General features: G+C 43.2%; 1 protein-coding gene across 1 annotated transcript in view; it reads right to left on the bottom strand.

Annotated features, from left to right (window-relative positions):
• The window catches only part of CACNA2D2 (calcium voltage-gated channel auxiliary subunit alpha2delta 2), a 935,072-nt gene that overhangs the window by 421,668 nt on the left and 486,120 nt on the right, over nt 1-27,284 (bottom strand). The window contains exon 4 of the mRNA XM_054977462.1: nt 5,618-5,677. Coding sequence (XP_054833437.1) covers nt 5,618-5,677 — 60 coding nt within the window. The remainder of the gene's footprint in view (nt 1-5,617; nt 5,678-27,284) is intronic.

Below are 27,284 nucleotides of genomic sequence, written 5' to 3' on the forward strand. Positions count from 1 at the left end.
GAAAGGGTGACAAAAGCCTGAGAACTTCTAGAGTAAATATTTTCTTTCTGCTTCTGGCAGCCAATTCTGGGCAGTTTGCAGTAAAGCAATCATACTGTTTGCTACGCCATATGCTTCACTCACAACTCAGCACACATCTGCTGTTCCACAGCTCATCTTCCTTTGTGAGGTTCACAGCAACACAGATTGGAAAATGGATGTGAGGCATGGTCAATGTCCAGAGCTGGCCCCATAGCATGGTCCAGACTACTCTCAGCCCACCTTTCTTTGCGCCCCATCAGGGCAGCGGCAATGACCAATGGGCCTATTACAGTCGGGTGACTGGCCCAACACCTGACGACTGAGTCACAATGGGGAAGCTGCTGGCAGGGAAACCCAGTAGTCAGCAGAATTGCAGAGCTCCACAGCCTGGAAGAGAGCTTTGCCAAGGAGCCTAGCAATGCCAGCAGCTTCCTTAGTCAAGCAGGCACCACTCCAGCCAGCTGTTGGCCCTCAACCAGAGCACTGCAGGGCTGGCACTGGCCAGCCACAGCTACAATTCTGCTAGCTGGAATCCAGGGGCCCTGCTAGAGGCTGGGCTGATGCCAACAAGCAGCCCAGAGGCAGGCCACCACCAGTGAAGGCCCAGGCCCACGTATGGTGGGAAGGTGGGGGCCAGGCAACAGCTCCCAGCAGACTACGAGGGTGGAAATGGGGCAAAGCCATGTGGCCACCCCTGGTCCAAGTGTTGGGCCTCACCTTGGGAGCAGGCACAAGGGGAGTGGTGTTAGGAGGGAGGGATTTGAGAAGGGCTCAGAACTTCGGCCGACGAGGAGAGCAGGGGACAGTCCCTGCACCGAAGAGGCAGACTCTCAGGCAGAGAGGAGCTTTGAGGAGTGTACGGCCCTGGCACCTCACCCACCTTTCTGAAGCCTTTGGGGGAGCCCTCACCAGAGAAGGGTGCATGAAGCAGTTGACAAAATAGCTGGGGCAGAGAGTGTGACGCCACCACAGCAGATGGGCGAATGGTGGGACCAGCCCCAAGAGATGCTCATAGTCAAGAAATCATAGGAATGCTTCAGGATGTTTCAGACTCCAGACAGCAGAAATTTATTCAGTCTGCGTTTTCGCTCTGATCATGGAAACAATGGTGCACACAATGACCATGTAAACAAGTTTTTCTCCCTAATATGCTTCTCACTCTTGTTTTTCTTATTCCTGGACTAAAAATTCTCTTCCCATAAACTGAAAGGGATGATGGTCACACAGATACACTGGTGACAGGATTTGGGATTGGCCTGTATGTCACTCTGGGTCCCACTCCTTACAGTTTGTCCCAGCCTCCATCCAGCTAATCTCAGGCCCCACCCCGCCTCAGTTTTCATCCTCCCTTAATGAAACTTTCCAGTGTGCCATACTCTGTGAAGTACACATTGCCATTCAGCAATTGTTTCACATTTTTGTCTTTTCACAAGTGATACTCTGACCAAATCTCAGGTCTCAGACTCAGGTGTAAAGTTATAACAGATCAAAGCAGTGCTCAGAGAGCTTACTCTTTGATCCTTTAAATAAGGGAATATCAAGTCAGCTCTATAACAAAGAATGCCTCCAACTAGAGAAAGCAGAGCAGTAAGCTGTGGGAACTACACAGTGCTGTGGGAGAATAGTTGGAGGAAAGGATTTTTCAGCCCTTCAAGATCTTTATAGTGACCTTCAGTTGCTACACACTCTATCCACCTCCCTTTGCCCTCTGAATAAGCTTATCAAAAGAGAATTTTTTTAGAGGTAATGAAGTGAAAAGCATACTTTTATCAGTGAATCTATTTACTGACAGCCAGATAAAGACTTATATTCTGTTAATGGAAGAATCTCTCAATATTTGAAGGACACAAATGAGAAAGAGTCAGGAGACCCCAGAGTATATCAAGTCTATACCCCCTAACAAAGCAAGTTCATAGCCTGGGGGTGTTACTGAACCTGGGTCGCCTATTGGATAAAGAGGTGGCAGTGGTGGCCAGGGGCACCTTTCACCAGCTCCAGTTTGTGAACCAGCTGTGGCCCTTCCTAGGCAGGAAAGATCTTGCCACTGTGGTGCACGCCCTGGAAACATCCAGATTAGATTACTGCAACACACTGCATATGGGTCTGACCTTGAAGATTGTCTGGAAGCTGCAATTGGTACAGAATGCTGCAGCCAGAGAGTGCTTAGTTCTTGTGGCCTTCCTACATGGCCCAGGGTAATGCCGATTGCCACCTTGGGGGCTGGGTAACAATTTTCCACAGGACAGTTTGGTTAGGGATGACATCTAACTGGGACATTCTGGAGCCCCAACAGAAGGCAAGTAGAGTTCTCTAGGCCCCTGTAGATTTCCTCACTTCATCTAGAACTGGTCAGGATATAAAACTAGATTTCATGACAGATGGACTATTGGTATGCCCCTTTAAAGCTTTTCTATTAGATTTTTCAAGGTATTTCAAGAATGCTGGTGGACAAAATGGTATAATACTAAAGAAAGCAAGTAGTGTCAGACAACATCCCCTTTTCATTCCATTAAAATGAATTTTTTTAGCTGATTCAAGGTTCTTTGGAGGATTTATTGAATACAAAGGAGTATTTCCTTCCTTTTTTCTAGTTATTATAATCTGAATGAATTTACAAGCAAAATACTACCGGTTCTTGTTGAGCTTTATTACTGCCATAATTACGAAGTCAAATGCAATCATTAAAACAGTAACATTTGCTTAACATCATCTTACAATGCTTTCCCCCTTCTCCTTCACCAACACCAGCTGGAATGAGTTGCACCAAATAATATAAAACCATACATACTACTGCAATATCAGCAGGGCTGACAAGAACTACCATGGGCCCCCAGACAAATTTTCCATTAGGGCCCCCCTATATGACCCTGATCCTAATCAAATATCACAACAAAACAAATCACTTGACTTGCTGTTTCCAGATATCTGTAACAATAAAAAGATCCACATGTCTTTCCTTCTGTAGCAGGCATAACTTATCAGAAAATAATTCTAGGTGTTTGAAAATTGGCAAACAACCTCAGGGTGATGATGGGGGTTGCAGTGCCAAAAATGAAGGGAATTGGAACAACCTGGACCAGCTTATCACTACAAAAGGGACCATGTAATAAGATAGCTTTTAAGCAACCTGTTATGTGTCTAAAACTTGACCCCCCCCCATAAAAGGTTGCTAAGTGATCTTGAGCCAGTCACACACACTCAGAGCTAAGCTACAAAAGACAAATTAAATGAGGAGGAGCATGTGAAGGAAGTCACAATGTTAGCCAGGAAGCTGAGCCATAAAAGAGATTGGAAGGCTTTGTCAATTTCCCCTGTCTACAGAGCCAGGGAGGTAGCTGCTCAGTGGGTTTGTTAATTTCCTCTTTGCCTCCCAAAGGGTCTGTCAGTTTCACCTCTCCTTCTTGGAAGCAAAGAGGAAATTAACAAACCCTCTGAGCAATCTATGTGTTCCTTGTGTAATTTGTCTCTTGTAGCTTGGCTCTCAGACCAATCTCACAGGGTTATTAGAGGATAAAATGGAAGACAATAAAATGGAGGACAGGAGAATATTGGAAGTTGCTTTGGATTCTAATTAGGGAGAAGGGTGGGGAATGATAAATCTCATTTTGCCTACAATTCACCAAAAAAGATGATCACTCTTGCTGTTGCTTCATCAGATATTGCAGCAGCTCTTTTGGCAAGAGGAAGAATTACTCATTCAGAATTCAAATTACTGTTAAATATTGCAAGAGCAGAGATCAGAGGCAGGCATATCTATATAAACCTTCATAACTGTGTAAAAGAAGCAGGAGCCGCTTTCCTCCCCTCTTTCCAGCTAAGCTGTTCCTGCCCAAAATGCCCTCCTCATCTACTCAGTTTACATAGCCTGTGTCTCTTCATATTTATCTGTAGTGATGTATCTAATTTTGTAATTTTATGATTATGCACACACACACCCTTCAATATAAGACATGCTTCTTACAGCTGATGAAGTGGTCTCTATGTAAAAAAAAAGCTTCATGGCACACAAAATCTTTAAAAAGATTTAATAAGAAATCTATTTCAGTTTACCCTTGTATCTTTACTTAACAGAAAAGCAGGGGCAAAATGATGGTTGTTGTGGATTTGTGCAGGGGCAAAATGGTTTGTGCAGTGGAGCTGACTGAGAAATATTGGGATCACTGGGATTGATTTTGTCAACTTTTTAAACAAAGTTATGTCATTTTTCATATAACATACTCTAGGCTTAATGCCTAGAGTAGCAAAGTAGCTTTTACAAAGGAATATTAGATGTCCTACCAATACAATAGCCCACTGATTGAACAGTGTTTTAAAAGTAATTAAAGAATTGGAAACTTCTAACTTCTGCTCCACATTTATAGTCACAAAGGCAGATTAACATTCCATTACTATTCATGTAAAAGGGGAGGAGGGGAAGCACCCTTTTACTATTTTCAGAGATCATGGGGAAATAGTAAGTCGACCCCCCCCCCCTTCCTGTTCATAATATTAACAAAGGTTTGTGGCTATACTACTATAGGGTAAAAGGAGCTGATACCAAGCCTGAAAATAAAGGGGGGCTCAGAAAAATTTGAAAAGGGGGGTCATGAAAGGAAGTGAGCAAAATTAAAAGAAAAGGGGTGGGGGAAAAGGTAGAGTAGGAAAGGTTCCTTTATTTCGCTACAACACATTAATAGGACTACCCCTTTGCAAGATGTGGCTGGGCAGAAAAACTATGGAACTAGAGGGAAGGAAAAGATGATAGACTGCTGGTGATGGCAACTTTGTTAGCAGGTTGCAGCCTGGCAATGATTGCAGCAACCATCAGCTGTGCTTGATAGTCTTGTCTTCCTTCGATCCTGACTTGCTTGATGAGCTTAGAAGCATCATGTGATAGGCAAGTGTTTGCTTCAGCCTTGTAGCAAAGTATGCAGAAAGCCACAGCAAGCAGATAGTGAGAGCTACTTTTTACTGTGCTGTGCCTCCGCTGAGCCCTTAGTGGCTGCAGTGCAGAACTGCATTAAAAATAAAATAAATCGGGATGCATTCACTGAATGCAGCATGACTCTGGTTTCATGGGCCCTCAAGCTGTCTTGGGCCCCTGCATTTTTTCTCCCCATTCCCCACCTCTTTCAGCAGTCCTGAACATCAGGCTTGCATTCAGAAACCCCTCACCCATACCGTGGTATACCTGACCACAAGATTCCTTGGGTTATTAAGATGGCAGAGTTTAAGCCCTCAAAGGAGATCTCATTTTTTAATCGCTAATTTGACCTTCACCTTCTGTTGTCTGATAAGCCTTATTACCTGAATGCTCAGACTGAGGCATTACAAAAAACAAACTTAAAATTACTTCACTCGCTTTAATTATGGCTAGTAGGTGCTGGGGGACTGATGGACAAGAAACAGGTGTCTGTGTATGCAACAATAATAAATATCCCTAACTCTTTTAGACTACCACCATTCATCAGTCCAGGACTAATCATATTACTTGTACATATTGGATTTGCACACATTTCACACTAGACTTGCATATATTCATTGTATATGTGTGATTCAGAGAGAGGGGCAATTCTATGACAGCAGCAAACCAGTGAAAAGAAATATGAAGGCTTACCGCAATGTTGTCTTGCCAACGATGGGCTTTCTGAAACTTTTCTGCTGCATCAGCCACTCTCTGAAAACAAAAGAGAGATGGTGAGTATATACATAAAGAACCAACATAGAGTGCAATAAGAGAATTATATTAGACCTTTTCTATCTCTGTGTGAAACCAGTTTCATCACTTTTGCAGCTTTGAGGATTTTCAGCATTTCCTGTAATGCAGTCTATTATGGAAACAGATACAGTGAAGTTTCATTGATTCCCATGACACCTTTTATACACAAATCCAATCTTTTAAATTAAAAATGCAAACTCGTTAAACCATGTGCTTTGATTTCTTCTATAGGGTTTATTTACTTTATATGATAAGAATGATTGGCTTCTATTAAAATCTGTGGATGAGAATAGTAGAGCTTCTATTAGTCACATTCTTGAAGTTAGGGCAAAACCCCCTGCCTCTTGTGTTGCCTCTATAGCCTTCCCCCTGAGACCCAGGTCTTTTTGTACTCTGTGATCCCTCTGGCCTTCCAAAATCAGAGGAGCAGATGGATCCACCCATTTTGATATCAAGATTGAGACATGTATTTCTCCTGGCTCTTTCAAGAGGGAGTTGCTTGTATGACTGAATACTCCAAGGAATCATTAATTAAGCGACCCCCTCTCCGCTTTGCCACAAAGCTCTTTGCACCTATGGCTATGAATAATGATCTGGGTTTGCAGGTTAATAATCTCCCACATAATATAGACTTCCCTGATATCTCAATCAAAAGCCCAGGGAAGGCCATAAGCTCATTATCATCAAGTCCGAGTCATTCCTGCCACTCAAGCTAATTCTGTCATTTGCAACTGGACACATCTCCTGGTCTCCATTGCATAATCTAAGAGATATTCTTCCCTTTTTTGCCCTTTGAACTGACTTATCATATCTTGACCCCTGCATCAACAGGTACTCAGTTGCTGAAGTTACACCAATCATAGTACAACCCAAATGTTACTAATGGGCCATCAGATCCTGCACTTTTGTCCCAATGTCACTGCAAATCCTGGTTATGCACTAAATTTGGCCAATAGTAGCACTTCCCTGACGTGCACTCCAAATACATAAGATGGGCATGTCAGGCCCTCCATTCTCAGAGTTGGCTTTGACCGCAAACCCTCCTTTGGCACAATGAGCACAAAAATCACTGGATTTTTTTAAAGGAATTGAAACTCTAATGACAAAATTGAAAGAATTTGGTGTAGTGGCTGGTTTTAAGGTTAATAAGCAGAAAACCGAAGTCTTAACTAAAAATATGAAAATACAAGATCAAATTAAACTTGAGAGCACAACAGGGGTTAAAGTTGAGAAAAAGGTAAAATACTTGGGCATTACTTTGTCAAATATGAACTGTATGTTATTCCAAAATAATTATATTAAGACTTGGAAAGAAATTAAAAGGGATATGCTAAGATGGGATAAAATTCAATTATCGCTGTTGGGAAGAATAGCTACAATTAAAATGAATGTCTTACCTAGAATGTTATTCCTATTTCAGACAATTCCTGTCTGAAACACCATTTAAGCAATGGCAGAAGGATATATCGAGATTTATATGTCAGAGACACCATTTAAGCAATGGCAGAAGGATATATCGAGATTTATATGTGGACTGTAAACTAAATATGAGCAGTCAGTGTGATGCGGTGGCAAAAAAGGCCAATTCAATCCTGGGTTGTATCAAAGGGGCCATAGCATCGAAATCGCAGGAGGTCATAGCCCCTCTCCATACTGCCTTGGTCAGGCCGCACCTGGAGTATTGCGTGCAGTTCTGGAGGCCTCACTTCAAAAAGGATGTGGACAAAATTGAGAGGGTGCAGAAGAGAGCGACGAGGTTGATCAGGGGTCTGGAGACAGCCCTACAAGGAAAGGCTGAGGGCCTTGGGAATGTTTAGTTTGGAGAAGAGGAGGTTGAAGGGGTACATGATTACTCTCTTTAAGTATTTGAAAGGCTGTCATTTGGAGGAGGGCAGGGAGCTGTTCCAGTTGGCAGCAGAGGGTAGGACCAGAAACAATAGGCTTAAATTACATGTACAAAGGTACTGGCTGGATATTAGGAAGGACTTTTTCACGGTCAGAGTAGTTCAAAAGTGGAATCAGCTGCCTAGGGAGGTGGTGAGCTCCCGTTCACTGACAGTTTTCAAAAAGATGCTGGATGAATATTTGTCCAAGATGCTTTAGGCTGATCCTGCACTGGGCAGGGGGTTGGACTAGATGGTCTGTAGGGTCCCTTCCAACTCTATGATTCTATGATTCTATGAGTCATTATGACTTTGAGAAATCTAAAACTGAATTTGAAATAGCCCTTTGTACAAATGATGAACATGTTATTTCTAAAATGTATAAACTTTTGTAGAGGTTTGAGACGGAGGAAGAACAAGTAAAAGAATGTATGATTAAATAGGCGAAAAATTGTTGACATGATATATTAATGGAGCAATGAGAAAATATGTGGACAAGAGGGCTGAAATTTACATTAAGCTCCAGTATTAAAGAACATTTTTACAAAATGATGTATTGTTGGTATATGACTCCTGAAAAATTGGCTAGAATGTATAAGGGTGTCAAATGTATGTTGGAAATGTGCTGAACAAGAAGGGACATTTTTTCGTATGTGGTGGACATGTAAGAAAGCAAAGAGTTTTTGGTTGCAGATACAATAATCGATTCAGAAGATTTTGAAGATTAAACTTCAGCTGAAACCAGAGACTTTTCTGTTGGGAATAATGGACAGCCAGTTGGAAAAAAGTTTTAGAACACTGTTTTTATACTTGATTACAGCAGCAAGAGTACTTTATGCACAAAAGTGGAAAAATACAACATTGCCTACAGTGGAGGAATGGTTGACAAAAGTTTTGGAGTTTGCATTAATGGCAAAACTTACTGCATGAATTAGAGAAACGACATTAGTTAACTCCTTGACTGAATGGAAACCGTTAATAGACTTTTTGCATGAAATGGATAACAAGGATTTAATGACATCTGGATTTATGGATTAAGAAACAGGAACAATAGAAAAAAGAGGGGGTTTGTGACTAACTTAGAATAAGTGGGACTCTAGAAATGATATATACTTGTTGCGGAGAAAATTGGAACTCAACTTGTAGTGTAATTTATGGGTTTTTTTTTCTTTTTTCTTCTTAATTTTATAGATATATGTATTGTTAGTATGTTATGTTTAGAAATGTGTGCTTTTTCTTGTTCTCTGTGTTTGTTGTTTTTTGTGTTGTGGTGTGTAGTTTATAGTTTAAATAAAGAAACATTTAATACAAAAAAAATCACTGGAGTGCTTCTTTATACAGGTAGATTATATTTTTCCTTCTCCCATTCTGCTTCCTTTCTTGGATTGCCTCCCCACACCTTCCTACCAGCTCCCGCCTCCTAGCTTGTTCATTCCCTATTCTCAGTTGCTCTGTCCTACTTTCAGCTGGTCCTCCCATAGCATCCCTCCTCCTGGCTAGGGATTCCTTCCTTTCCATACAAAAAGCCTTCCCCATATATCCTACTGCACTGTTGGGCTCTTTTTTGAGCAACCCATCACCTATTTCTTTTCTTTGTGTTATTTTTTCTAGAGAAGCCATGTGGGAGGAACACAGTTCAGTATAAAAGTAACTATAACTGAGTATTTAATTTAAAGTAATATAACTGAATACCAGGATTTTTTCAGTCTCGCTGTCTTGTACTATATCCTACTCCCCATGCTGCTACTCTGTATCTTGGACAGGATACTATAGTTACTTGCTAGTTAAGTATCTGTCTCCCTTCCATCTTTCATTCCCTGGGAGATTTATGTTAGCATGGGAATAGGGCATACAACACTCAAATGATCTTTTTATCCCAGGACTTGTGTGCCAGTTCTTCATGTGTAGGGGATGCTCTTCATGTGATAGCTCTGACACAGGGACTGATCTACATAACACCTGTCCCCAGCACTGGGGTCATAGAAGGCATGAAGTGGTATCCAGGATTTGCTGTTGCCTAAAAACAATATCTCAATTGAAGCCACTTGATTTCTCCCACAGAATAAAAAAGGCCACATTTGGTTTCTATGGGTGAATTTAAGGTGGCTACAGTTTGTGAATGACACCAATGCCGCAGTGACTTCATTTAATGAGAAAAGCTGGTGCACATGCATAGCCTCCATCTAGCCTGCAATGTACCAGTCCTGGGTAGGTGTTAAAGGGGATGAAGAATCAGGTAAGGTTTCTGAACAAGCTCTTCCTTTAATTACAGGCTGCACTGAGAAACTCCTAGGCTTAGATAGCATTTAAAGACAGCCTGACAAGATCTAATCAAGGCATATGTTAAATGCAGATGCAAGAGCCAACTTCTTTGCGTAAAATGTATGAGTTTTAAAGGGGGCAAAAAAATTATCCAAAGTGATTTTGTAGAGTTTGCAGTTCAAGTGATTGCAGAAGAAGGCCTCATTATTTAGCAGGGAGCTCTGCGGCCAGATTTCAGTGCAGTCAAGAGTGGTGTGTCATTTCCTACTAAACATTACCATCCCCAGCCCTTCGGCCATTCAAGAGTTTAAAACTGCAGGACGTTCAAAGGTTCTCCTGGAAGACGTGGAGTAATATATTGTTCTCCTGCCAGGCATACAGCAGTCACCTATAATACTTCCAATTCAAGACCTTCTCCCCGCCCCCAAGGAGTTGTTATAAAGTGGAATATATGGCAAAACTTGCAGTTTTGTCCCTGCAAAAGGAGGATTCAACCATTCAAGGTCTGAGATAGTAAGACACCTTGTTCTTGGCAGCAGGGATTTCAAATGATGCACCCGGAAATAGTTCTCAGCACTGCCTCTTAAAACCTGATGTTAAAAGTTTGCCAAAATGCTAAGAAACGGACTATTACTATGAATGCACAAGTTCTTGAGCCTTTCAGCTCTTCCTTTTCCAACAAGTCAGTAACATTAGAAGCACTCTTCTCTACCAAATTCTTGCAACTGTACATATTTTCTCTTCCTTGCTTACTTTCTCATTCTGTCTTTTTGCAAATATTTTGGTTTTCTTTATTGTCCCAAGGAAAGCTTAGTGTATGCCCCAGCAAAAGGCTGACAACTATATGGAAAACTGTCTCTCTTTGGGGTGCTATTTGTTACGATTGATATGGGAAATGCTTATATTACACCAGTGAGTCTTTCTCCCAGCAAATGCATAAAGAAGCAAAATATGCATGAACAGGAATCTTTAAAAATCCATCTATGTGTTTCTGGGAAATATACACCATGAATAAAAAAGTAAACTAGTCCAGACAAGAGGAAGAGTTCCTCACCTCAGCAAAACTGTACTGCAAAGCACAGAGAATCAAGCAGTTTTTATATGTCTGCTTTTTTTGTTATATTATCGGAGATATCACATTGGTTATAGAGACACGTCTGTCTCCAGGATGACTCAGAAGCAAGACACAACTCCAACAAATCAGAAAATTTTCTCAAAATCATAATAAAAATGGCTTACTAATAATTAGTTTTTGAATTTCAGGCCTCTCTGGCAGGCAGAAGTCGCACTTTAGACTTTTGTCTGTGGCCAAGAAGGCGTGAAACTCACTCATGGTAATATTTATGTTTCAGCAAATGAGACTTTAAGAATAACAAAATGGGAGCATATGGAATACAGGTGCAATAACTGACCACCTCAGAGTGTCATGACCTCACTACATGTGAATCTGTGATCAGATCCCCAGGTGGGCACTTTAGTTGCCAAAACCAGCTGCCCCCCTCCCCGCCTGTGGATCAGGGTCACTGTGGAAGGGTTTTTTTGTGCAAGTATTGCTGATTTGTATAGAATTATTGATATTCACAGCCAGTTTGGTGTTGAGTGGCAGGACTCTAATATGGAGAACTGGGATTGATTCCTCATTCCTCCACTTGAAGCCAGCTGGGTGACCTTCAGTCAGTCACAGCTCTTCCAGAGCTCTCTCAGCCCCACCCACCTCACAGTGATTGTTGTTGTGGGGATAATAATGACATACTTTATAAACCACTCTGAGTGGGTGTTAAGTTGTTCTGAAGGGTGGTATATAAATCAAATGTTGTTGTTGATCTCTGTAGCCTGATCCCTCCCCTGAACTGGTTGCAGTCTCACAGTGTAGGCACAGAATCAGGGCAAGAATATATGCCAAAGGCACAAAATCTGTACTAATACCATTTTTGAGCTCATTTCTATTCTCTTTGTGTGTCTGTAGTACTATATGCACATCCCATCAGCAAAAGAGGGCTTAGTATGTTTCAGACCTTAAAAAGAATTGCAGGGATCTGTACATCCCCACCCCCCACCAATTGTAAAGTCCAAAGCTGTTGTTCTGTTTTTTTAAAACCTATCCAGATTAATAGTATAAGACTCTGAGCTGTTTGGCAGATAGCACAAATATATTGGTACATCCGAGTTCATAGATGTGACATAGCTCAAACTCTGCCTCTATGATGAACACCATTTAAACCTATGTCAAATGTGTTACACATCCAGGAGGGCTTGTACCCCTACAATATATGTGATACAGGAGACCTCCTGATCTCTATTGCTGTGCTCCACTATCACCAATTGCAAGACACAGTCTTTGAGTGAGGAGACTGATGAAGACTCGGCATCTACATGATGTCTTAGGATAAGACTAGCTTTTCCCATCCCTGAACTTGGTTCTTGTAAAGGTGTATCACGTTTCTGGGGGTAAAACATTTTGAGAAAGTCATTAAAAACAATATTATATATTGTGGGGCAGTGACTCATTGAAACTGCTCTCATCAAGTAGCATTCCCTTCTCTGCAAAGCACATGTTTTCTCTAATGGATGCAAAAGCCCTAGAGAGTCATGTGAATTCTAGCTAAAATGCATAAAAATGCTTCTTTGGCACTCAAAGGTAGTCAACTTATTTTAAGTGTTACCATTTCATTTTTGTCTGCAGTATGCAAATATCCATGGAAGCATTTAAAAGGCAGGCCATAGCAGATAGGAAGTTCCCCATAATCCCAAACACTAAAGCCCGAGAACAGAGAAGCCGGGGGAGGTGGGGAGGAAGAAATGAAAGTGCAGAGAATTGATTTGTATAATGAAATCCCGCAGGAGTCGCACTAGCTGGGGCTTTTAATTAAGCCAGCAGGTATGAACGTACAGGGGCCAGAGACTTCCAGGGGGATCAATTTTGCATCAGTAAGTAAAAAACAGAGAGCAAAATAAATGACAGCCCCCTTCTGGCACCAGCCAGCCCATACAAGCTCCAGAAGAGGAAAGCTGTCAGGTAAGCTGGACAATTGCTACTGTGCTTGCTGAGACAACCTTGACTTTGGAGGGCTCAGAGATCAGTCGGAAGGGCAAGTGCATTTACGCCACAAGGGCATGGACTGAACAAACAGAAAAGGAACCTTTCTTTTTCTTTTATGGCAAAGACTCATCAAGAAGCCTTGATTTTATGAAGGGAGAGGGGCACTGAGGGTTCAGACCTTTTCCAGCAAGGCTTCACCATTCACTATTAAAAATTGTATACACATTTTGTTGCCATTTCTTCCGTTGTGGTGAAGTTCTCCAGAAAAAAAGATGATTAGAGATATAAGAAAGACAGTAGGGAGTCCTTGTGATCTTTAGTTCTAAAAAAAAATCTGTTCCATTTTTAGTTGCATGGTATATGTGTGTACTCAGTTTGAATATTAGCTCTATAACTAGGGATGTGCATTTCGGCTTTCTGAAAGCCGAAAGAAAGCCGAAACAAAAGTGTTTTGGCTTCTTTCAGGTTAGCCGAAACGTTTCGGGCTAAGCCGAAACGTTTCGGCTAGCCAAAAGAAAAAAAGCCGAAACGTTTCGGCTTTAGGCTTTTTCAATGGGAAAATGCCTCCGGCGTCTTTCCGGACGTCTGGGGGAGGCATTTTCCCACCGAATCAGCCCAAAATTGGTGGGGACCTTCCTCTAACCCCTCTCTACAAACCCCCCAAGTTTCAGACCGATTGGACTTTGGGGGCCATGTTATGGCCCCCCAAAGCAGGTCCCCCTATCCTCCCATAAGAAAGCGAAGGAGCAGCATATTGATAGCATGCTGCTGCTCATCTTCTTCATTATTTCCTATGGGGAAAAATGAAGAAGCAGGCTTCCTTTGCCAGGGGTGGCATTTTGCATGCAAAATGCCCCCTCACCCTCAGGGGCCCTTCTCCCACCCCTCCTCCCACCCCCCACCAAGGCTCAGCCTGCTCCCACTTGGGGGGGCCATTTCATGGCCTCCCCAAGTAGGTGCTCTAATCTCATTCTCTACCACTGACAGCTGGGGGAGGCTTGTCTTGCCAGGGGTGGCATTTTGCATGCAAAATGCCCCCCAACCCTCTGGGGCCCTTCTCCCACCCCCCACCAAGGCTCAGACTGCTCCCACTTGGGGGGGCCATTTCATGGCCTCCCCAAGTAGGTGCTCTCATCTCTACCACTGACAGCTGGGGGAGGCTTGTCTTGCCAGGGGTGGCATTTTGCATGCAAAATGCCCCCCAGCCCTCTGGGGCCCTTCTCCCACCCTTCCTCCCACCCCCCACCAAGGCTCAGACTGCTCCCACTTGGGGGGGCCATTTCATGGCCTCCCCAAGTAGGTGCTCTTTTCTCTACCACTGACAGCTGGGGGAGGCTTGTCTTGCCAGGGGTGGCATTTTGCATGCAAAATGCCCCCCAGCCCTCTGAGGCCCTTCTCCCACCCTTCCTCCCACCCCCCACCAAGGCTCAGACTGCTCCCACTTGGCGGGGCCATTTCATGGCCTCCCCAAGTAGGTGCTCTCAGCCCCCAAAGTCCACCACCTACAGCCCCACACAAACCCAATTCCCCCCCAGCTGCCACACACAGACCCAAATCCCCACATTAGCCCCTCACAGACCCAAATCCACCCCCACCTGCCCCACACCCATAACCCCAGGAACAGGCTGGCAAAGGCCAGCCCTCTCCCTTTGTTCCCTATGCTGGGAACTTCTAAACTCTCTTTCCCTGGGCAATTCTGCACAGCCCAGGGGTGCCACAATGGTGGGCACACTTCTGAGTGCCAGCTGGTCCCTGTGAAAGACCACCTGAACCACAGACACCCTCCCTCAAATTCCCCCACCACCTACAGAGATGGCTGGCCAGCCAGCCCCATTGTTCCTTATGATGGGAACCAACTGCACAACAAAGAATAAAACAAGAACAACACAAAATAAAGTTTTTTAAAAATTATTTTCTCCCTTCCAAAGTACAAGTAGGCAAAGCATAATGACACATTACACCAGCAGTCCCCCACACAGAAAAATAACACAACTCACTTAACCTCAGAGAATCACAAAGCACGTTTCCTGTCAAAAACACTTTATTTCTTGAACAGCTTTAGGTTACACAGCAGGGGGATACACCAAAGGGCATGGCAGCACTATCTTACACAAAAATAACACAACTCACTTAACATCAGAGAATCACAAAGCACGATTCCTGTCAAAAACACTTTATTTCTTGAACAGCTTTAGGTTACACAGCAGGGGGGAACACCAAAGGGCATGGAAGCAGTATCTTACACAAAAATAACACAACTCACTTAACATCAGAGAATCACAAAAACACAATTCCTGGCAAAAACACTTTATTTCTTGAACAACTTTAGGTTACACAGTAGGAGGGAACAACAGGGCATGATAGCAATGTACTACAAAAAATAATACAACCCACTTCACCGTTTTTGACAGCAATTGTGTTTGTGTGATTCTCTGATGTGAAGTGAGTTGTGTTATTTTTGTGTAGTACACTGCTTTCCTGCTCTGTTGTGCCATCCTACTGTGTAACCTAAAGCAGTTACAGAAATAAAGTGCTTTTGACAGCAATTTTTTGGGGTGATTCTTTAATGTGTTATTTTTGTGTAAGATAGTGCTGCCATGCCCTTTGGTGTTCCCCCCTGCTGTGTAACCTAAATCTGTTCAAGAAATAAAGTGTTTTTGACAGGAAACGTGCTTTGTGATTCTCTGATGTTAAGTGAGTTGTGTTATTTTTCTGTGTGGGGGACTGCTGGTGTAATGTGTCATTATGCTTTGCCTACTTGTACTTTGGAAGGGAGAAAATAATTTTTTAAAAACTTTATTTTGTGTTGTTCTTGTTTTATTCTTTGTTGTGCAGTTGGTTCCCATCATAGGGAACAATGGGGCTGGCTGGCCAGCCATCTCTATAGGTGGTGGGGGAATTTGAGGGAGGGTGTCTGTGGTTCAGGTGCTCTTTCACAGGGACCAGCTGGCACTCAGAAGTGTGCCCACCATTGTGGCACCCCTGGGCTGTGCAGAATTGCCCAGGGAAAGAGAGTTTAGAAGTTCCCAGCATAGGGAACAAAGGGAGAGGGCTGGCCTTTGCCAGCCTGTTCCTGGGGTTATGGGTGTGGGGCAGGTGGGGGTGGATTTGGGTCTGTGAGGGGCTAATGTGGGGATTTGGGTCTGTGTGTGGCAGCTGGGGGGGAATTGGGTTTGTGTGGGGCTGTAGGGGGTGGACTTTGGGGGCTGAGAGCACCTACTTGGGGAGGCCATGAAATGCCCCCCCAAGTGGGAGCAGGCTGAGCCTTGGTGGGGGGTGGGAGAAGGGCCCCAGAGGGTTGGGGGGCATTTTGCATGCAAAATGCCACCCCTGGCAAGACAAGCCTCCCCCAGCTGTCAGTGGTAGAGAATGAGATTAGAGCACCTACTTGGGGAGGCCATGAAATGGCCCCCCCAAGTGGGAGCAGGCTGAGCCTTGGTGGGGGGTGGGAGGAGGGGTGGGAGAAGGGCCCCTGAGGGTGAGGCAAAGGAAGCCTGCTTCTTCATTTTTCCCCATAGGAAATAATGAAGAAGATGAGCAGCAGCATGCTAACAATATGCTGCTCCTTCGCTTTCTTATGGGAGGATGGGGGACCTGCTTTGGGGGGCCATAACATGGCCCCCCCAAAGTCCAATTGGTCTGAAACGTGGGAGGTTTGTAGAGAGGGGTTAGAGGAAGGTCTCCACAAATTTTGGGCTGATTCGGTGGGAAAATGCCTCCCCCAGACGTCCGGGAAGACGCCGGAGGCATTTTCCCATTGAAAAAGCCGAAAGCCGAAAGCCGAAAGTAAGCCGAAAGCCGAAAGCCGAAATGGCTGGCTGTTTCGGCTTTCGGCTTATATGAAAGAGAATCCTCTTTCGGCTTTCTGCTTTCGGCTTTAGCCGAAAATTTTTGGCTTGCACACCCCTATCTATAACTATTTGTGTTTCATCCACACCACACCCAAATATGGTTTATTTTGTTTATTATACTTGCTTTCTGCACTGAAGAGCTGTGAGAGTATCTTTCTCACAAACATTTGTTTTTCTTCAGCTCAGAACATTGATATTTATGAGGCTCACAAATGCACTGCATGTCACATCTTACACATGCAGATAAATTCTCTTTAGTTGGAAACTCTGAGAAGCTTGCATCATGTTCAGTTGGGCCTCTAGGGTTACACCCCCATAATGAGCAGGAAACTGGGCACCAGTCTACGATGACAAACATCTTGCAAGGAGCCTACTTAATATGTTATTGCTGCAGACCTCGAAATACCTCAAGACAACATTGCTGCTGTTCATAGGTATCAGGTTAAGAATAAAAAAAAAATCCAGCTTACAATGCTTCACTTCATTGTGAACTGAACACCAAGAAACCCAAATACATTATTCTCTAGTTTGGATCTACAGTGAGCTTCAGATCATGTATAAGTGAGCAAAGAGTTCTGGGATATATAAATGTCCAGAAAACCACATGCCTCCATGGCATCTTGCATCTAGAATATTATTGTGACCATTGTGGTCTGGGGGGAAACTGCCATTTCAGTGTTCCAGGCACTGCTGAGGTTATGGAAGCCTCAGAGGGAGACCTGCTGGTTACCACTTCTAATGCCATTGCCATGGAAGTGGCAGAAGAAGAGAAGGAGGCAGTGGGAAAAGGGTCACCAGGGAATTGGAGAGGGTGGCACAGGAGGTAGGAGGAGGTACTCATGATGAGGCTACTGAAAGTGTGACAGTTTCTAAATTTCAGAACTGGGGTCAGAAAAATGTGATCTGTTTTCCAATTTGGGGGGCTAAGCCCTGTTGTGAATCAAGCTGAGGAAAATTCTCCTGTCACTGCTTTGGATGTAGCACATTTTATTATGGCAGTCAGCAGTGAAAACACACACAGTTTCAGCATTATAGAGTTGGGGCCTATTATTACTTATGTAAAATAGTATGCCTTTTTTGACCCAAGGCATATGCAAAGTAGTTCATGATTAGACATGGGCACGAATGGAAAAAAAAACCCGTTGTCCATTGCCATCCATGAACAACGAACAATGAACAGTAACGAACATATGCTCCCCATGTTCTTTTGGCCTTCCTTTTTCACATGATTCCATGGCTCAGTATCTATCCAATCTGTTAATTCCCTCTCATCGCAGAGCCTTCATGTTAGCCAGGTTCAACCTCTTTCCCTTGGTGGTTTCAACAGGTAGATACAAAAGTATTCCCTATAAAGAAAGAGTTTGTACTTGCTCCTACAATGAACCTGACTCTGTGCAACATATCCTTCTTTGCTGTCCTCAGTACTCCTCTCTGCGTTTCTACCTGATCCGCCCCCTTCTGCTCTCTGCAAAGTCCACGATAGCTAATGAAACTAATTTCTTGCTATTCGATATGTCCTCTGAAACCACTGCATCTGTTGCCGAGTTCCTAGCACAAGTATGTAAGCTAAGAGCACGAGTTTATAATACTTAGTTTTTATTGTACATTTTTATTTTTACTTAGTGTGATCTTAATGTGGGTTCTGACCAGTAGGAATCCCTTATTTTTCTCTTATTGTATTTATTTATTTATCTACCTATTTTCTTCTTTCCCTTTTTATTGTATGCCAATAAAGGTAATTGAATTGAATTGACTGAGTAACGAACATGACCCTGTTCACAAACATGTTTGTTGTTCGTGGCCCTTTAAAAATCCCTTTAAACTCTCAGCTGGCAGGTGGCAGGGGGGATTACCCCCTGCCGCTTGCCAGCTGAGAGTTTAAAGGGCCCTTTCCTGCCACGTGCAAGGGGCAGGGCCCTTTAAACAGCCCACAAACTGACCTTCCCAAAGTCCAATACCCACCAAATTTGCAGGGGACATAGTCCTCACTGTCCTCCAAAGACCCCCCCCCCAAGTTTCAGAGAGATTGCACCCTGGAAAAGGCATGATGCATGGGTCTCCCCCTTTGTTGTTATTTTCTCTTTACAGTGGCAAAAACGGGACTCTCTGATGGAAGCTACTTTGAGGGGTTATAAACTGACCTTCCCAATATCCAATACCCACCAAATTTGCAGGGAACATAGTCCTCACTGTCCTCCAAAGACCACCTAAGTTTCAGAGAGATTGCACCCTGGGAAAGGCATGATCCATGAGTCCCCTTTGCTGTCATTTTCTCTTCACAGTGGCAAAAATGGGACTCTCTGCTGGAAGTACTTTGAAGGGGTAAAGCCAGAAGGAAAGCCAGAAGGAGTTCAGACAGGGTTCAGTCCCTGCCTCCGTTTCCAGGGGAATTGATTGAAAGGCGCCAGACTGTCTGGTTTGATGAATGGCTGACAAAGGCAATGAATGAGGCTTGCAATGACCACTGGTTCATTTAGAATGGGGCCTCATGAATGGCTTGTTCGCGAACAGACGAACAGGCTGTTCGTGGGTTTTTTCTGTTTGTAATGCTGTTCGTGCCCATGTCTATTCATGATGTATTAAAAAAAATCTTCTAGTCCTTCAATATAGTTCAGCAGCATTAATAGCCACAGAACTATGTGATGCAGAAGGAAAACAGAGAAGGGAAAGAAGGAAATAACACTACCACTCATTTGGGTGAATAGAACAGACTTCATTCAGCACCTAACAGCCATCAAAGATCGTGTCAGGCAAACAGCCATAGAATCTGCCTGTCTTCTCCAGACAGGAGCATCCATACTGGGCTTTTGAAGATGACCCCAAATGATACGTTTAGAAGAGAACATACAAAATCAGAAAAACCCTTTTAGATCAGATCAGTGGTCCATATATTCCAGCTTTAAGTTTCTCACAATGGCCAACCAGTTTCCCAGGTGGCCAACTAGTTGCTCTTTCAAAGACCCTGGCCTCATGAGGCTACACTAGTAGTTTGAACTGAAAAAAAAAATCAAAATCAGTAAGATCTTTAGGCAACAGAAAAATATGCTTATTGTGACAAGTTCCTGTCTATACCTGGCGGTTTTATTCCAGATCCAATGAGGTTTCCAAAGACTTTTCAAAGGGAATCCCAGTCAGATGTTACATTTATAGCCTACTCATTTCACAGACTCTAGGCCAGCCTACATAGCTTACAACCAATCAAGCCAAATGCAGCCCATTTACCATGTATTGTGGCCTGCCAGATGCTTGCAAATCCCTCCCTCCACTCTCTTTCTGCAATTTCAGGTAGGAGATCATTAAGCCCTTGATGTGCAATGATGCACAGCTGCTAGTCTTGTCCAGCCTCATGTATAAATTCATGGAGGTGTGCTCCAGGCAGTCACTTCCTCTAGTCAGAGTTCCTGCCCACGAATCCTTCCTCCTGATTTCCGTGCAACCCAGACTCCAGACTTAGGCACAGAGGAAGAGCAGGCATAAACCAGAAAGCTGCCTGCAGAGCAAGGGAAAAGAAATGTAAACAGATATACCAGGAACATTGGCACTGACTTAGTGAAAAGTTACTTATTCACTAAATGATCAAGTCAGTCCATGAGAGGGAACAAAAGAACCCACTGAGACTTCAAAAACAGTATTTTGGAAGGTTTATCTAGTTGTGCTAGTCATTTAGTAGATGGAGGATGGGAAATGATAATAAACCACTGGTCAAACCATTGGTTCATTTAGTCCAGTTTTGTCTTCTGTGACTAATAGTGAATCTATAGGAACTCATGCAGAAAAAAGTCATCCTCAACCGTTGCTGTCTGAGATCTTTTTAACTGCAGATGCCAAGGATTAAACTTGGAATATTCTGCATGCAACATTTATGCTCAGTCAATGATTCACAGCCCTTCCCTACTGACAGATCAACTGTAGGTTCATATGATTACATAGCACTCCTGGTTCTCTCTCCATAGACGTGAGCAACATCTTTTTAATGGGATGGGAATTGCTGGGATGTAACAGTTTGGGATTAAAGTCTCTGCACAGCTGTAACAAATAAAGTTCATTGTTGTTCTTGCACCCATAGAGCAAAGTCCATCCAGGGAACCTTCCCATGGGCAATTTTATTCAGGCATAATAATAGTGTCATGCACAAAAAACCCAAAAGTAATTAGAGCTGCCATGAATTAACAATTAACAGTAGGTCTGAGGGCAGTGATAAAATTGCTGCTGTATTAGTAATTGATAGTTGTTAATAAGCAAAATATTCTGCATTCAGCTGAAACGGGTCACCAAGCTTCCTTGTCTGTTTCTGTCTGGTCAGCAATTATTCTGAAATATAGACAACTTATTGTTAAGGCCTTTCTTAAGAGAAATACAGATTAATCTACTAGATTATTCAAGTAATAGAGGTGCCATCACAGAAAATGCTGACACTCCCCTCCCCTCTGAAGCCAGGGGCACAAGGAGTAGAACTTAAGAGGCGGATTTTAACTGGCAGGCTGGATGATATGAGAGGAGATGATCCTTCAGGTGCCCTGGCCCTAAGCCATTAAGGCAAGAACTAACACTTTGAATTGTGTCCAGAAAGAAATGCGCAGGCAATGCAGATCTTCCTGCACAAATGTGAAGTGATCCTGTAACGAAACCAAACTGTTTCCAAAGGCAGACCCACACAGAGTGCATTACAGTAAGCTAACTTGGATGTGATCTGAGCTTGGATCACTGTGACCAACTCACACTTTTCAAGGAACAGCCATAGCTGGTGACTACCTGGAGGGGACCTGAGCCTCCAACTACTGAAGGCCAAGATCTTGCAGGACCCACAATGTACAAACCTGCTCCTTCAGGGAAGTGCAACCACCTTCAGGACTCGCTGGCTCCACAGTCCCTGAGCAGCTTGTCCAGTGACCACCATGTCAGTCTTATCTAGATTGAGCTTCAGTTTATTGGCCCTCATCCATCCCCTTACCTTCTCCTGGCACCTCTTCAGGACTTACTCAGACCCACTTGACTTAGCTATTAAGGAGAAACAGGAAAAATACAGCTAGGTGTCATCCACATATTGGTGGCACCTCACTCCAAATCCCCAGCAGTTTCATGTAGATGTTAAATAGCCTGGGGATATAACAAAAAATGGGGAAAATGGGAGGGTTCCAATTGTGAGTTCCAATTTTTTTGTTCTAGTTTCATTTGGAGGGGCCTCTGTTTTTATATCCAACTAGCCTGGGGTAGCATAAATGCCAGGAGGCTATGCAGCAGTCCCCCCAGTACCACTGTGTGTAATCAACTGGTCAAGTAAGAGCTGAATCACTGAAGCATGGTGCTGCCTACCCCCAGTCCAGTCAGCCTCTCCAGAAGGATATAATGGCATAAGAAAGGCTCTGAGAGGACCAGGAAAATTAGCAGGAATGCACTCCCCTACCATTTGCCTGGCAAAAGTCATCTGTCAGGGCGACCGCAGCCATTTCCTTCCCTAAACCAGGCCTTAATTCAAATTGAAATAAATTTAGATAATCCATCTCCTGCAAGACTGCCTGAAGCTGTGCAGTCACCACTCATTTGAGCACGTTACCTAAGAATAGAATATTAGCCACTGGGTAGTAGTAGTTCACCTCATATTGGTTCCAGAGATGCACTTTTCAGGAGGGGGGGTCCGCATGACTGCCTCTTTCAAAGCAGTCGGAACTGCACCATCCTGAAGAGAGGCATTTATGTCCTTCTGGACTCAGTCCACCAATCCAGCCCAGAATGATAGTATTAGCCATGAAGGGCATGTGTCAAGACTAGATGTGGTGGACTACAAGACTAGAAGCACCTTGTCCACTTCATCAGGCCTCGTCAACTGAAAATCGTTCTTACAACTAAGAATGTTTTTCAATAACATCCTTTGCCTGAACAAGTCCAGCTGTGATGTCTTAGAGCCAAGCTACAAGAGATGAATTACACAAGGAGGAGCATGTGAAGGGAGCTGCAGTGCTAGCCAGGAAGCTGAGTTTTAAAAGAGATCAGAAGGCTTTGTCAATTTCCCCTCTCTACAGAGGCAGGGAGATTGCTGCTCAGAGGGTTTGTTAATTTCCTCTTTGTCTCCAGAAGGCTCTGTCAGTTTCATCTCCCCTTCTATTAGTGGAGTAGGCATGATAATGTGCTTTTACCTCTGTTCAGTCACATTCATTTTGAGTTTTTCTACACTTGTGCTCTAACTACTTGCCCAACCATTTAAACAACTGAAGCTTCGCAGTAAACAAAGAGGCATTCTGGACTCCATGGAGAAAGAGGGTGCTCAGGGGCAAGCATGTCTATGACCCAGGTTATCTCCATATTCCACAGGCCAACCAGGGCTGCAATGGGAGCACCAACTTTGCTGACTGAAAACCTCCACAAATCCTCCTAGATTGATCAGTCTCCTGGGGTAGATCATTCTATTTGTCCCTCCACCCTTGCAGAAGTTCCAAATATCTGTAGGTCTAAATCTCACTGGTTTAATATTTTTGAATGTTCAGTTGATTTGGATATCATACTTGATATCCAAATATGCTAGTAGTCCTATTCTGACTGTATGAGACCACTGCTTGGATCCAGAGCAGTGTTTTTAGTTGGAAATATTTTCACCTGTGAAGTGTGACATTCTTACATCCCTCCTTATGCTGCAGTCTGAAATGCTCTCATCTGTGAAATGATGCTCCTGGGAGGACATGAAATGTGCTGGATCCAAGCCTGTTTCAGTTCCAATTACACATTCTTTTGTTTCTTGCTCAAATTAAGATACATGTGCTAACATAGCTCCTGGTACACTATGGTAGCACTTTCCTCAAGACTTTACAATACTTCAGGTTTCACATTCATATTATTTCATTGTTTCTGGTAATGAAGAAAAATAATTGATATAATTAAATTCTAGAACCTCAGCAGTTCTGCATGTGTATGTTGTGCCATTGTCATTTTTAGGAACCATGTGGTATATGAATCTACAACCTGATAATACTCATGTTACCATAGTAATTAATACTTCTGATTATATAAACATGTGTTGATCATTCAAAACTTAACAATGTAATTCTATGCAGAAGAGCAATATTCAAGTCTAGTAATACCATAAAGAGCAACAGAATTCCCAGTATATAAGCTTTTGAGAGACAAAGCATTGTGAGACACCACTTCCAACCAAAACCAGGAAGAGATATTGCCATGTTGCACTCTAGGACTCCAAGGTCACACATTCTACAACACCATTTCTGCCATCCCTCCCCACCCAAGAGCCCAATAAGTGTCCTGCCAGTTGCCTGCCCAGGGCAACCTTTTTTTCATGGCTGAGCAGGGATTTGATCCCATATCTCCCATGTCCTAGTCTGACATTCTAACCATTATACTGCACTACTCATAGGAAGAAAATAAATAGCAGGGCACATACCTGACTACCCCACTTCCAGTTTTCAATTTCAAGCTATAAAACCAACTGGAACCCCAGACAAAACATCACTCTTCCTACATAAGTGATACCCTGGCATAAATCACTCCCCCAAAGCACTCCTTTCACACTTACACAATACATTTATTTTTCAAGAGAAGGACCCTTTCTGCCTGACTGATCCATGTTCTATTTGTATTGCTCATGTTAGTGAATTCAATGATGGGTTATGATAAGAGTTGAATAGCTAAGGACATTGTAACCCTCACTTTCTCAGCATATAAAGTATACTGAACATAAACCATAAAGATTTCATTTGCAAGTATAACTTTTAGATTTGTATTGTTTAATGGTTTTATTTTGTTATCTCTTTCCAGGTTCTAAAATATATTTTTTCCACAAAGATTGCAGTTAGCTGGGAAAATATTAGTTAATATATTATCAACTGACAGAGAATTTGGGAGCAATAAGTACTTATGATTTCTACTGCTGGGGAAATAATGCTGTATACAGCAGGCAATTTAATAGGAAAAGCATCTAACTATTGATTTATTGCCCAATTATGTATGCATTACAATCACACAAAGGCCTTAGTTGTTGTGTTCCTAGTATCTAGATTTATTTGTATTTTTAGAGGAAGGTATCAGAGGCCTGCAGGGTGTTAAAATCTTGGCATGTGCCATTGCTATCACAGAACCAAAGCATTTGACCTTTAATGTGTATTCAACCGAATTTATACCCATTAGGCTGTTGTATGTGAGACTTTTGTAAATAAGGTTGCAGTCAGAAATCAGGACTAAGGCTTTGACTTAGGACTGTTGATACAACTCCACAACTCTTCTCCTTGGGAGAAATCTCAAGAAACTACATGCTACCATCTGCTTCGTTTTACATTCACTTATTTGTGAAGAAATGTCCGTGCATATATAAAAAAACCCATTAAAAATGTACCTCTATCCTGTACAGAGAATACAATAATAAAAGGCAACTGTCATTTCTTATTCCCGAAGATCACAATGCAGTATGAAAATAATGGATTCTTACTAGGTTTCCACAATGAACATTCTTGATACCACAACTTTCCTTAGTGCATATCTATAGTGGACTTTTCACTGAACAAATATATACCTGAAGAAAGAATACTTGCTCACATCAGTGTTTTGCTATAATTTCTCCCTTAAGCAGCTTCTAGCAAGTGTTCTGAGAACTTGTTCTTTGAGGCAAACTGGGCTGTCCATGATGGACTGAAACACAAAACAGCCACTCTGTTCCTTATAACCTGAAAGTTTTATTTTTAATGTGGATGAGCTCTGGGAGTCTCCTACCACAGTAGCACAGAACAAATCACCTCATAACCTTTTAAATTTTTTACATAATAAAGAATGGGGAACAAGGAACCAACAAAAATGTTACAACACAACTATGGGAGAAATGACAGTTGTCTCAATGTTGCCAATACACCCTTGGGCATAGCGTTTGTGACCTGTTTGTTTCACACGTATGGCTCTACTCATGACCTCTGTCAGGATCTTAGAGCCAAGCTACAAGTGACGCCTGACACAGGTTGGACACTTGTCAGCTTCCCTCAAGTTTTGATGGGAAATGTAGACGTCCTGGTTTTACAGCTTGGCTCTCCATTACAGCTGCAAGACCAGGACGCCTACATTTCCCATCAAAACTTGAGGGAAGCTGACAAGTGTCCAACCTGTGTCAGGCGTTCCTTGTAGCTTGGCTCTCAGTCAGATTTCCCAGGACACAAGGAACTGTAAAATGCATTTAGATTCAGGGGGTCTAGCTGGATATTGGTACAAATATTCATAAAATACTAGTTCTACCAATAGTGAGACTGTTGGAGACTTGACTAATTTTTCTACCACCTACGCAGATTTTCAGTGGTCTAGCTGTTTCTCCAAGGAATGAAAAGGCCAGGATAGTTTTTAAATCAATCAACATCCACTTCCAACATGTAAGTACCAAGACAGTAGCAGCACCGAACTGTTAGGGGAAGGGAGAAGCACCTGGACCCCCCTCCCTGTTCCTTTCAGATAATCTGCATGAAGGCAACTCTGCTCCACATGGATTCTGCAGCCTGTAGGGTGTGCTATCACAACATTCTGTCCATTGGTTGAGCAACTTCCCTTAGTAATGTGTGTGTCCCTGCACATGGTGGAGGGGGTCATTCCTCAGAGAAAAGACAGTACTAGTAGGCCCAACAAGAAGACTCTAGCATACAGGGCTATATGATTTTGATTCTGTGAGCTGCTTTGGAAGCCATTTTGGGGGGCTAAAATGGCATAAACAAATAAAGAGGTCTCAGCATTTCCCCTTAATTTCAGATAATTCTTCTCAGTGAGGATGAGTTAAATAAGCAGCCAGGTACTGTCAAGGCCTGCCCTCTTGACTTAATTGTCCACATCTAACCTCCCAGGCTGTGACAACATGCCCCATAACCTAGTCTCATGGTTGGAGCTAGAGGTGGGCACAGACTGGAAAAACCCCACGGACCGTCGGCCCATGGTCCATCATGTTTCATGGACCACAAACTATTCATGGACCTGCCCCATTCACGGACCGTTTCGTTAGTCCATGGTCTATAACTTCCAGGGACCCTAGCACTGCCCCCTTTACACTAAGAGATGCCAAATTCATAGCAAGGCTTCTGCAGGCTCTCCTCCAGCCACCCTCCAAGTTTGGCCAAGATTGCATTTCGGAGGTCCGAGTTACAGACCCCCCCAAAGCAGCCGCCCCCAGGAAACATCCAGTAGATACTAGGAGTCGCAAATACCAATTGACTTGCATTGGCTTGCAGTGCCAAAAAGTTGCAATGAAGCAAAGTCAAACAGAAAAGGGTGGGGGAAGAGCCCCCTCACTCCCCACACAGACACCTTCCGAGTCATTGCCTAGGGAATTAATTCTTGCTCCTTGCTTGCATAGAGAAAAATGGGAGCTCTCTGGTTGGTGGTCAGAGCTGCCTATCAAGTTTTTAAGAGCCAGGATTGGTGTGTTCTAAGGACTGCAGAACGTCCATCCCCTCTGTTGCCTAGGGAATTAATTCTTGCTCCTTGCTCACATAGAGAAGAATGGGAGCTCTCTGCTTGGCAGGCAGAGCTGCCTATCAGGGTTTCGAGGGCTAGAATTGGTG

Source organism: Eublepharis macularius, chromosome 4 (genome assembly GCF_028583425.1).
Source record: "Eublepharis macularius isolate TG4126 chromosome 4, MPM_Emac_v1.0, whole genome shotgun sequence".
Classification (NCBI taxonomy): domain Eukaryota; kingdom Metazoa; phylum Chordata; class Lepidosauria; order Squamata; family Eublepharidae; genus Eublepharis; species Eublepharis macularius.